The sequence below is a fragment of the Peromyscus leucopus genome, chromosome 18 (assembly GCF_004664715.2).
Source record: "Peromyscus leucopus breed LL Stock chromosome 18, UCI_PerLeu_2.1, whole genome shotgun sequence".
Taxonomy (NCBI): domain Eukaryota; kingdom Metazoa; phylum Chordata; class Mammalia; order Rodentia; family Cricetidae; genus Peromyscus; species Peromyscus leucopus.
In genome coordinates this window covers 14,964,127-14,977,132 of record NC_051078.1, presented here as the reverse complement: position 1 = coordinate 14,977,132, position 13,006 = coordinate 14,964,127, and the positions used below count along the sequence as shown (strand labels likewise).

Below are 13,006 nucleotides of genomic sequence, written 5' to 3'. Positions count from 1 at the left end.
TAAAAAAAAAAAAAAAACCTAATAATTACACATTGTTATTTTCTTACTGTTGATACATAATAAATGTTCTATCTGTGTTAAGTGTGAAGCAAAATTATTGGTACTTTGTGATTATAAATTTATTGTATTTGCCAGGCAACAGCGGTGCACGCCTTTAATCCCAGCACTCGGGAGGTAGAGCCAGGTGGGTCTCTGTGAGTTCGAGGCCAGCCTGGTCTACAGAGCAAGATCCAGGACAGGCACCAAAACTACACAGAGAAACCCTGTCTCAAACAAAACAAAACAAAACAAACAAACAAACAAAAAACCAAAACAAAACAAAAAAAAAGAAAAAAGAAAAATTTATAATATATTAAGTCCTTATAGTTCCCATTCTAGAATACACACACCTTTCTGGAATTAGACCCTACTTTTGTTTAAATGTGACTCAAGGCTGGGGCTTGTTTACAGATAGACAGAGAACATTAAACAGTATTCAACTCCCACAGCCAGCAATTTAAATCAGAGGTAAATTGTTTGCCAAGACCCTCTTTTTGTATATAATACTTTATTTTTCTAGAGTACTGGGGTTGAATTCCTGAATGACTAAGAGGCCTGCCATTGGAAGCTCTAAAATCAGGTTTATTCTTTGCAAAATACAGGTAACCAAAACCACTTTTAGCTGTGGCGTGTGACGTGGCATCTGAAGAGGGCAGCTGTAAGGCAACAGATTCCTCAGATCCTGAAAGATCACCCTTTAGTATCACAGTGTTTAGTTGAAATCTGATGAACTATATCAACGAAACCTGATGTACTATATCACTCCTGTACAGATTTTTGCATGGACTGAGACAAAACCGAGGCAAATTAATTAGCATTAATTGCATTCTATTTAAGTGTGCAATATATTTAGAACTGTTACATGTCAGGAAGTTGGAGTAAAAAGAGCCAATAGGCACTTACATTGTGATAAGAGAAGGGTTGCCTATGAATGCTTTCTCAGGTATTGACCTGATGTTGTTGCTGTGGAATCCTCTAGAAAGAGAGAAAAATAATTATAGAAAGTCACGTGTGTGTCTCTGTGTGTATGTGTATATATGTGTGTGTGTGGGGGGGGGCAGGGGGATTACTTAACAGCTCTCTTTGCCCTACCATGTAACTACAGTCAGCATCTTTAGAAACCAGTGTATAGGTAATTCCTCCCTGCTTTGTGAACCGTGTGTGTCCTCATTCACCGCAGAGGAGCAAAGGAAATCACAAGCTCTCACCTTGAAAGGGGAAGAGAGGCTCTGCAAATCCCGACCGTGCTTTACGGAAACGGGACATGGCGTTATAAAAGGAAAACCCTTTTGTTGATATCCACTAGAGAACTGTTGTGTAACAGCTTGAGTGCAGTGCGAGCTATCTTTGGAGAGAGGATTAGGATTACTCTCTGTCTGAAGCCAGAGAAGGGAAAATTGACTTAAGCTGCAGTGAAGTAGAGATTTCAGGAAGCTCCTTACAAGGAAAATGTTTAGTGAGTCTGTAATAATAAATCGATTACCCCTGCCAGGGCAAATACCATCTGAATGGCAGAGAGCAGAGTCAAGGGTCTTTGAGTGCTGTATGACCTGTGGTTGTTTGAGGTGTGGGTTAGGAATGCCTTCCTCTGTCAATACACTACCCAGCCAATACACATGTCTCTCTGAGGCCAAGCCCACGAAGGCTTTTTCCTTATAAACAAGTTACTCTATCTATCTGTCTGCTTTGTGGAAATAAGGTCCCAGGCTTATATAATTTTTTTCAAGAGCTAGGACAGTACTTACCAAGGCTATTTGTCTTTTTAGATAAAAGGAAAAGCTAATAAAAATTTATCATTCAAAACACAATATATGCAGCCATGGTTGAAAATGAGTTTACCTTTAGTGAAATTGTGCTTAGAAAATTAAGTAAAATTAAATAAGGGTCACCCAGCATTTAAGATGCATGTAATAGGATATATGAGATGGTATCTATTACTATACAAGGGACACATAATTTTATTCATACAATTCTATATTTATGTAACTCAGAAATTTCTAGATTCATAGAAATGTTTAATAAATAACAAAATTCTACTATAGTTGTATTACAAATATACAAAGAATATAAATGGTACTAGATACATATCACTTAGGAAAAATGGAAGTATATAGGTTATATAGATATAAAATATATGTTTTTATATACAAATAAGAAAGGCCACTTATAAGTTCGAAAATTATGATTTTTTGGTTATGAAAATCAATTAAAATATACTTCAAGTGTGCTAAACTATTATTTATATAAACCTGAAATATTTCAGCCATTACACATAATTATGCCAATTTTAAAATAAATTTACAAAGAGCAAAAGTTCATTCATTAAACTGGTTTTAATACTTACAGTTCTTTAAGGTTGGAGAGAGTCTTGATTGCAGTGGGGAATTCATCAAGGTTATTATAATTTAAATCTCTAGAAATGAGTAAGTGGTATTTTCAGTATTTCATCTAAAACTTCTATTTCCTCAATTCACAAGTTAAGTATTCCAGTGGACCCCTTATCATAGATGGAAACTCTTTCTCTTTCTCTTTCAGGAGACAGTTTATTGGCTTGCTGCCAGCTAGTACTTTAAAAGCAATGTATTGTATTTTAGCTTGTGCGCATGTGCGAGCATGCACGTGTGCACGCGCGTATGTGTGTGTATGTTCGAGCACCAAGCACGCTTGTAGAAGAGAACAGTTTTGGGGTGCTAGTGTTCTCCTTCCACTGGTAGGTTCCAAGGGTGGAACTCAGCCAATCAGGGGGAGCAGAAAAGACTTTCACCTGCTGAACCATCTCTAGGGCCCTGGCCACCGGTAGTCTGAAAACAGTGGCATTACAATAATCAAGACACCAGTGAACAGAAATTTCAAGCCAAGGATCCTTGGTGGTGGGTCATTTAAAACAGGGAGGGCCCTGCAGCAGTTTTAACTTCCAAGGAGGGGTGATGCTTGCTTGGTCCGTTCTGACCACTTCCTGGTGGAGCTCTTCCTCGGGACCTGGTTCATGGAATTGCCAGCCAAGTGTTTGCATTCTTCAGTCCCGGGACGCATTCGCTTTCTTGTTCCCATTTAGGAAGTAGGACATGAGACCCGCCTTGTGCCTGGCTCCTGTGGAAAGCCTGTGCCTCACTCAGCCTGAAGTCCAGGACAGGACATGTGTTTTTTGGAAAGGTTTATGTGACACACAGGACCCTTCGCAAGGGCATGTAGACTAGAATTTTCCCTGAGTCATAAATGATCAACTCAAGTTGGGTGTTTGTCTTGGTCTGCGAGGCAAAGCTCTGTATTATCCCTCATACACAGAGATGGAAGAGCCAGAGAACCTCAAACCATTAATTTCTCTATGTGTAATGACACAAATGGCTTTTCAATCCCATTACTCACACATGTTTTATAGGCTTACTCCGCCTTCTACCTACATCTTCAGATGAAAAAGGAATTGCTGTCTGGTCCCTGGGAATGACGGATTTCCCAAATGACACAGAAAACTCTTTTGGTAAGGCAATCAGATGTGGTTAGATCCTCCTCAGTAGAAAAGAATCGCTATTTAATTTTAAGAGAAAGATAATTTGACTTGAGTTAGACATGAATCAAGATTTCTACTTGTCTGGCACAAGCCATCCCTAAGCTATTCTGCAGGCAGGAAACTCGTGTCTTTTGTGGACATAAATTTTTCTTCCTGTTTGTAAATCTCTCCAGATGCTCTGTTTTGATTAAACAAGGACCGGACCCTTATAAATTACTTGGCTTTCTAGTCAGGGAAAGGAAGAGGTTGGGAAGAACCAATTTACTGATCCTCTGTAGCCCTGGGCAAAGTGGGGCCAGACAATAAGATTCACAGATTTCTGTCCTGAAATGTTTTTCTCTGCGGTATTTATATGTATTTTTCTGTAAGCCTGGTTCCTTACCTAGGACCAGGGATGGGAAAAGCACTTATGGAAACACCAGTAGAGCTGATTTTTTTTTCTTTTTTGCTCCAATTGTTCTATTTAAAGGGATGAGAAAGTGTCACTTAATGAGAGAGACCTTCTAAATTTTCCCTAGTGGCCGACGGAAACTGTTTTCCCATGCCATCAAGGTCCTGCCTGAATGAGTTCCTCTTTGACACCCGTGGAGAAGTGGAGTGACGGGTTGTTCTGGAAGGAGAGTCATGGGTGCTCACTTGTTAGGAGAAGATCCAGGAGACATGGTCTCTCAGGAAGCAGGTTGATCCAGAACTGTCAGAAACTAAATTGACCATGGGTAAACTGCACGCAAATGAGCAATGCTCCCTAAGGTCATAGAAGACTTGGCTTTGCCATCCCAAGGCCTTGTGTAGTTTATTGTATTTCAGAATTGAACATGGGAAGTGGTTTAGGATATCGCCACAGCTACTTTCTCTCCTTCCACACTCGGAACTTTTGCTGCCTACTACCCATCTGTATTTCACTTCCCCGGCTCAACAGGGCATCAAAGAGTATGTCCTCTACCAGGAGGCAGCTTGTGCTCCAGGTAGATGGTGAGATCTTCTGCCCTGGCTCTGGGATCTAGGGTATGGTCAGTTGACTGGACCCATTTTTATTCAAAGTAACAACAAAAGCTTGAGCTAGTTCTGTTGTTTGTTGAGATGGGGGTTTTGCTATGTTGACTCAGGCTAGTCTCAGACTCTTGGGCTCAAGTGATACTCTGCCTCAGTCTAAAGAATAGATTGAGCCAGGAAGTGGTGGTGCACACCTTTAATACCAGCACTCGGGAGTCAGAGCCAGGTGGATCTCTATGAGTTCGAGGCTAGCCTGGGCTACCAAGTGAGTTCCAGGAAAGGTGCAAAGCTACACAGAGAAACCCTTTCTCAAAAAACAAAAAACAAAAAACAAAAAACAAAAAAAATAGATTGAGACCACAGGTACATGTCACTGTGTCCAGTGGAACCTTTGACCTACTCTTTGAAAGTAGTATCTTGAGATAAACATAGATTTTCAGAATCGGCTTAGAGAAAGGAGGAATTCCCAGTCACACTACAGGCTAAATATGTAGCCTTGGTAAAGTAACTCAGTGGGGCCCAAGATAGAAATTGTTGCTCATTAGGATATTTGTAAAAATTATTCAAACAGTGTACATCAGTGATCAAGTGACATTGCCCCTTGAATTACTTCAGTATGAACCATGTACCTTATGAAGAGCCTGCATCTCAGGGTCTTTGCTCTTTCTTCAGAGGACCCAACTCACACACAACTGGTGATTAGTGCTCCTGGCTCTCTGGGAGGAGAATACACGTTCCTAAGCCAACAGTCACTGCTTACGGAGAACACCTCATTTAGCTTTAATTATTCTCACTAATTTGCCACTCTCAAGAGATTAAAATAGAATCTCAGTTTTATTGTTCAGCTCTGTGGGGTGTGTGTGTGTTGCGTGTCTGTGTGTGTGTGTGTGTGTGTGTGTGTAAGATAAAACCTCTGTAAATATCTGTTGAAAGCTCAGGCAATTAACCAAACCAAACATCAAGTTTGGCTTTAAGGCGGTTTTGATTCCTTCAGAATATTCATGAAAGCACTGGGAAAAGGGAAACAAATAAAAGGTCAACTCACAGAGTCTCCAGGCTGTGGAGCCCATCAAAGCATTTCTTTCCCAGGGAGTGGATTCTATTGTTATGGAGATGCCTGCAAGAAACCATTACCCACAGTCATGAACAGGCACAGAGGCGCACTGCCCAGAGAAAAGTCAGGAACGACGACGTTTTGGATGTTTAAATCCACAGGAAGGTGAAACATGCACTAAAGACAAGGAACGAACATTTTAGAAAAGCCCCTCTGCTGCCTTCACACGTATTGTTGACGACTCCATAGCATAAAGTTTAAGATTAACTTCTGTCTCTGTGTGTGATGATTTGAGTGATTCACATTTTTGTTGTTGTGGCTGTATTTTCCAGTGTGGTTTGCTCATTGCATCTTGGGGACATAGAGTGCTCAGCAGAGTTACTGAGTATCACTGAGGGAGGGGATGGGGTGGATGGAGGGAGGTCACATGGGGACTCAGCTTGTTTTGTGATGACTCCATTCCCAGGATCGGGGCTGCAGGTCGTCAAGAAAGGATTTCAGCTGTAAGGGACTAGAGATCGCACTTTTTCTCCTGCCCAAGACTAGTAATCCTGACAAACTATTAGCGTGGGCAATCATCATCTCAGGCTCAGCTGATAGATCAGGTGTGCCAGAGTCCATGAGAACAGCTGTGTACACAGCTGGAAAGCAGACTAACTCCCAAAGAGGTTTTGGAAAGTGGGTTTAAAGGAGACAAAGTTTAAAAAAAAAAGTACTGAAAAAAAAAAAAAAAAAAAAACCCTCAAAGGCCATAGCCAGCTTCTTCAGGATCGGTGACCTCATATTCATGAGAGGAATCGAGAGCAGATATCTGTTAATATCCTGTTAAATTTCTCTTCTTCTCAGACTAAGATCTTCCTTGTAATAAATACAATTTTGGTTTCAGGTGAGATCTATGTGGCATCTCTTCAGGATCTTTTATATGCAACAGATGAGAGAGAGGATGGAGAGGATAAAAAACAAACACAAAAAAAAACCCCAAGAGCCCTCATGAGGAGTACATGCTACAAAAGAAGAGATGGGCAGTCAGCTGCCATAAATGTAGTGGGCTGGGCTGGCGAAGGCAGAAGAGAGTCAGTGGGTGATTGGGGGTGGGGCGCAAAGTAGCCCCTCTCTATGCTCCCCATTAAGGTTTGTGTCATACATGACCGCCCAAGACCCATCCGCTTAAGGCTTGGCAGCCAGCCCGTGGAGTTACAGCAATGGTGGTGGGTCCTATGTCAGTGGGACCTAGTGGAAGGAAGTGAGGTCATGGAGCCTTGTCCTTGAAGGAGCTATGCCCGCCCCCCCAGCCCTTCCTGTCTCTCCTTCTGCTTCCCAGCTGCTACCAACTGAGCAACGTTGGTCGACCATGTACTGTCGGTCACAATGCTCCGCTTCACCACAGGTCCAGAGCAAGGAGACCACCGGCCATGGACTGAAATTTGAAGGTCAAAGTGCCTTTCTTCCCTATAAGTGGTTAATCTTTTCCTTCCTTCCTTCCTTCCTTCCTTCCTTCCTTCCTTCCTTCCTTCCTTCCTTCCTTCCTCCCTCCCTTCCTCCTTCTCTCCCTTCCTCCGTCTTCCCTCCCCCATTTCCTTCTTTCCTTGACAGGATCTTACTCAGTAGCCTTGTGTGGGCTTGACCCATATAGCTTTGGCTGGCTTTCGAACGCACTTCAGCCTTCTAAACCCTAGGATTACAGGTGTGGGGCACCATGGCCAGCTTTATCTCAAGCGTCTGTCCTGGGGATGGAACGCAGACTAACACATCAAGCGAGCTGATCTTACAATCCTTCAAGCAGCAAGTGCCTTCAAACACCAGCCTTTGATAAACGTCGGCTATTCTCCTAGACACATGCGGCAAACTGTTTTACTGATTAATTTCCAAACCATCTCTCGAGAACCACTTTGATTTTCTAAAACAATGAGATGTGAGAGAGGCACCAGTGGTGGTATATGCCTATGATGCTAACACTTGGGTGGTAGAGGCAGGAGCATCAGGACTTTAAAGACATCCTGGACTGCACAGCACTGTTCAAAGCCAGTCTGCTTGAAACCTTGTTTCAAAAAACCCAAACCAAACCCAAAGAAACCTAGATCTCAAAGAGAAAAATGCAAAGTGGTAGAAATGCAGTATTGCTGTCAAGAGTCAATGCTCTCCTCTCCCTTTCCCTCCCTTTCCTTTCTCCTATCTTTTCCTGTCTTTCATCAGTACTAGGGCTCAAACCCAGGTACTGACTGATGCTAGACACTCTGCCACTGGGCTACATCCCCAGCTTGGGAATGATCGGTCTTCTTTTTCTTTAACAACAACAACAAAAAAAAAACAACAAAAAGTACTTGTCAAGGCTGTGAATGTAGTTCACTGATGAAGTATTAATACTTGTTTAGCTAGCAGTTGTGATGCCTGGTTCCATCCCTAGAATTGCAACAACAACAAAAATCCCATTATTAATATATATTGTTAATAATCACATAATCTTTTAACAAAATTTTTTCATTATTTTTGTGATGATTTCTTTTAAAACGTACAACAGATTCCACTATGGTAGAGGTGCTACTTGATCTTTGTATGCCCAGCAATGTTTATCACTAATCAGGTATTTGATAAATGTTGTAAGTCATTGTCACAATTGGAAGATTGATAAGTCATTCTAGAGAGAGTCTCGGGGTTTTCTCCTCCCTTTAAAATGCCTCCATTCAAGTTTTGAGGTCCAACACTTTAAGATCTCAGAGGGAATTCAGAAACCGTCAAAACAGAGAGCAAAATCAATAAAACTCACAGCACCACCAGGCTGGAGAGGTTTCCAAAGGCAAGGTCTGGTAGATGGTGTATTTTGTTCAGGGCCAAGGTCATGGCTTGCAGTGCTGATAAACTTCTGAAAGCCTGGACAGGGACTTCCGTCAGGGCGTTGTCATCCAGCCACAGGTGCCTCAGGGAGTGCAGGCCACTGAAGCAGCTGGGTGGCACGTAGCTGATGTGGTTGGCATCCAGACGCCTGGAAGAAAGCAAACCAGAATGGCAAACAGTGAAGGCCAGGCAGAGTATGGACTTTGTGCACGTTCATTAGCCACAGCCAAAACAGCCTGCAGAGCTCCAGGCCCCAGACAAACTGGAACGGTTCTCTCTTTGGATCAGCCCTCTTCAGTCTGCTTAAATCCTTAAGCTCTCCTTTTTTTTTTTTTTTTTTAGTTTTTTGAGACATGGTTTCTCTGTTGTTTTGGTGCCTATCCTGGATCTCGCTTTGTAGACCAGGTTGGCCTCCAACTCACAGAGATCCACCTGGCTCTGCCTCCCAAGTGCTGGGAATAAAGGCATGCGCCACCACCGCCCGGCCCTTAACCCCTCCTTAAGGTGCTCTCTCTCCCATCCAGGCTTGTGGGTAACATGCTTTCATGCACGGGAGACGCCCCTCTGAGGTGTAAAATCTCATCCCATTCGGACGCTACAAGGCAAACATTCTCTCACCTCTCATTCCCACGTCAAGCCAAATGACTGTCTTTGCTGCGATCCCAGACTGTTTGGAACAGACTAAGCAGTCGTCTACTAGTTTGTGCCTAAGTGCTAGGAAAAGATTCCTTCAATAGTTGAAAAGAATCAGTAATTTTTGAAAGACTGTTAGATATGCCTCTGGGAAGAGCTTCAAAACTGCTGGCTGTCTTGCTCAGCCTAACCACTTGCCTTGGGCAGATAGTTGTTTTTCTGACATTTTAAGATGAATAATAAAATTAGCAACTTCCCAATGCTTGCTTCCTTTTCCACTTTTTCTTCCGTTCCCTTCCCTTCCCTCCTCTCCTCCCTCTTCCCCTCCCTCTTCCTTCCTTCCTTCCTTCCTTCCTTCCTTCCTTCCTTCCTTCCTTCCTTCCTTCCTTCCTTCCTTCCTTCCTCCCTTCCTTCCTTTTTAAATGGGGAAACTGTTAGGATTCTGCCACCACTCCATCCAGGTGCATGACCACACATGTGCAGTTCAGGAACTAAGCAAGGGGTCTTGCGTCTTACGTCACCCATGTGCTGCGTGAGCGTGCAAATGCACACAGTGGGATCACACAATCAGCACATGTGTGCCATAGCTCCATAAGCCCATACGCAGGGGAATCCTAAAAAGTCGGGCATAGACTCCTCTCTCTCTTCTCTCCTCCCTCCCTCCCCCTCCCTCCTCCTCCTTCCCCTTCCTCCTTCCCTCCCCCTCCCCCACCTCTCTCTCTGCACATGCTTCTTCCCCAGGCCTGGTTCTTCTGTCCCCTGCTTCCTCCTAATAAAGCTCTGATACTGGGCTTTGCCATGTCTCATGACCTTTTCGCCCGGTAACGGTGCCGCCTATCATTTTTAAAACAACAGAAACTCTTCTAAAAATAGGTCTGGTTAATAAGCTGTTGTCACTTCTGAACCAGCAGAGGGAGCGCAGTACATTTATTTCATCATCATTCAAGACAAACGGTAGGTGTCATTTAAGTGACCTGATGTTTCTTATGGAAATCACAAAATTGAGGTGTTTTATGATTTTTTTTTGGGTGGGGGTGAAGTACACGAACAGTGGAACTATTACCCATCAGTCATGTTTCCAACAGTCTTCACTCATTTTTTTTTTTTTAAAAGACTTACATTTGCTTGCATTTTCAAAACTAGAATTAAAAACCAAACCAAACCCCTGCAAGACTTGCATTTTATGCAGCTCGTGTGTTAGGAAGGATTAGAAAACCGTGAGAGGATTTAAAAGAAAATGTTTTGGAAGCATTTAAGACTAAACAGATGCAGGATGCACATGAGAATCGCAAAATAATCCCCGGCACACCAAATTTAAACAGTTTAGAAATAGAGAAAGCCCTCTGTCGTAGAAAGCTAACCTCTCTGGAAAGCGGCTTTCTCACTTTTGGCCACATACATCATTCCAGTCATCCCCCAGTTCCGACTTCTATCCCATGAATGGGAACAAGTGACCCCTGATGGGCCCCGGGCCAAGTTGCAGTAATGATTGCGGTAAGGTCACTTGGAACAAATGTCTGGAGTTGGCCGTCCCTGCTAACACTCCCTCGCTTCTCTAGTAGAACAGCTCATGGTTGTAGGAGTGGAAACACGTCTGTCTCCTCACACGGCAGAGTCCTGTCAACAAATGAACTGGAAATGCTTGGCAAAATTCATCACGGCCTTTCTCCAGCCACGTGCCCGTGATAGGGCACTCTTGTTGGTTGTTTATTCTTTACTCTTTTGGCTTTTTTTGCACTTTGGGGGCCTGCGCCCAGCACCTGAATAAAACACACGTAGAGTCTTATTATTACTTGTGAATGCCCAGCCTTAGCTTGGCTTGTTTCTAGTCAGCTTTTCTTAAACTATCCTCATCTACCTTTTGCCCCTGGGCCTTTACCTTTTCTTCTGTAATCTTTCTTTCTTTTCTTTCTTTCTTTCTTTCTTTCTTTCTTTCTTTCTTTCTTTCTTTCTTTCTTTCTTTCTTTCTTTCTTCCTTCCTTCCTTCCTTCCTTCCTTCCTTCCTTCCTTCCTTCCTTCCTTCCTTCTTTCTTTCTTTCTTTCTTTCTTTCTTTCTTTCTTTCTTTCTTTTGTTTTTTGAGACAGGGTCTCTCTGTAGTTTTGGTGCCTGTCCTGGATCTCACTCTGTAGACCAGCTTGGCCTTGAACTCAGGGATCCGCCTGGCTCTGCCTCCTAAGTGCTGGGATTAAAGGCGTGTACCACTACCGCTCTGCTTGTAATCTTACTTTCATACTTACTCTGTGGCTGGCTGCGTAGCTGGGTGGGTTGGCCCCTTATGTCCTCCTCATTCTTCTTGCCCCTTGACCCCCCTTTTCTCTCTTTTTCTCCTTCTGTTTATTCTCTCTGCCTGCCAGCCTTTCTTCTGCCTTGCTATTGGCCATTCAGCTCTTTACTAGACCAATCAGGTGTTTTAGACAGGCACAGTAACACAGCTTCACAGAGTTAAACAAATAAATGCAACATAAAAAGCACAACACATCTTTATGTCATTAAACAAATGTTCTACAAAGCATAAAAAAATTTAACAAACATCTTAAACTAATATTCCACAACAGGGTACAGCACAATCTCATTAAGGATGAGGAGGTCATCAGTTTTACTTGGTTAGAAGTAAAGCCCATATTTACACTGAATGTAACTACTGCCCTTACTGCACTCTCAATTGTAGCCCACCCTACAGCATGGGACTCTGCATTTTGGTCGGCATATCATCTTTCCATCTTAGTGGCTCGGGCATTGGCATTGCAAGTAGCTCCTAAAAGCTTTGAAAAAGGCAAACCTCAGAGTTCAGTGCAATGTTAGGGAGCTGTAGAAAAGGCTTTTTCAGCATGTAATCACGGGGCTTTTCTTCTTTGATATTTTAAGTTGTGACCAGCAAGGAGTAGCCTGGTATCAGTGCCCTACATGAATACATCCATTATTTATGAATGAGTTCACATATGTATCTATGAATACATTCCTTGGGGCAGGGATCCTCTGAGGATCATCTTTTTCCCCCTCCCAGGAATATTAAAATATGGCCACACTACTGCACAATTTTTTCTGTCTGAAATGAATGTGTCAGAATAATTGCTCATTGTCCTCACATTCTTGATACTAATGAACACTCCCAGGCCTACTAACCCTTGAAACAGACTTTAGGTGTTCTGAGCATATCATTGAAATGTCATTCTATGACACTGTTTCATCATTTAAAAAACTCCCTATATAAAAGTATCACTGGGTAGTGGCCTGGATATGACTGATGTACTTTCTACGGATGTATGAAAGTGTCATAATAAAACCCATTATTTTATAAGTTAATATACACCAATAAAATATATAAAAAAAAGTCCTCCTAAACAATGCCCCTAAATGTAGTGTTTCAGAATTAGTATCTGCCTGGCCTCAGTAGTTCCAGCTTAGTCTAGATACGAGTTTATTGTTTATACTCAAGGGCATTATCTGGTTTAGTTTTCCCTTTCCTGTTTTATTAAAGTATAATAGGCAAATAAAAAATTGAATATATTTACAGGGTGCATTGTAGTGTTTTATTACAAGTATGTAACATAAAGCGATTAAAGAAAACTTATTAACTATTTCCTTTCATATGTTCTTTTAACTTATTAATATGTTTCTTTCTTTCCATACTTCCTTTTCGTTTGTGGTAAGCACGTTTAAGGATGTAATTCCTTAGCAATTTCCAAATATACATTATTATTAATTATCTCCATAACTTATTCATGCTCAGGCCCTTTGTCTTTTAACCAGCCTTTCTATCAACCCCCAGGTCCCTGACAACCATCATTTTGCTCTTTTCTTGATAGCTAATTTAATTTTAAACTACCCCAAGGCTAAACTAGAGTATGGAATTAATGATCTACTCACTTTACAGGTGGTCCTTACAGAACAAGTTTAAGACTGGCAAGGGCACATGTCATGCCCACTCAGTGAGTCAGCAGTGGGG

At 42.2% G+C, this 13,006-nt stretch overlaps 1 protein-coding gene across 2 annotated transcripts in view; it reads right to left on the bottom strand.

The window, feature by feature from the left end:
- Lgr5 (leucine rich repeat containing G protein-coupled receptor 5) overlaps positions 1–13,006 on the bottom strand; it is a 73,259-nt gene that overhangs the window by 22,497 nt on the left and 37,756 nt on the right. For both annotated transcript variants that reach the window (XM_028877964.2, XM_037196756.1), the window contains exons 4-7: positions 8,359–8,574; positions 5,586–5,657; positions 2,384–2,452; positions 943–1,014 (exon numbers count right to left, since the gene is read on the bottom strand). In XM_028877964.2, the coding sequence (XP_028733797.1) occupies positions 943–1,014; positions 2,384–2,452; positions 5,586–5,657; positions 8,359–8,574 (429 nt within the window). The remainder of the gene's footprint in view (positions 1–942; positions 1,015–2,383; positions 2,453–5,585; positions 5,658–8,358; positions 8,575–13,006) is intronic.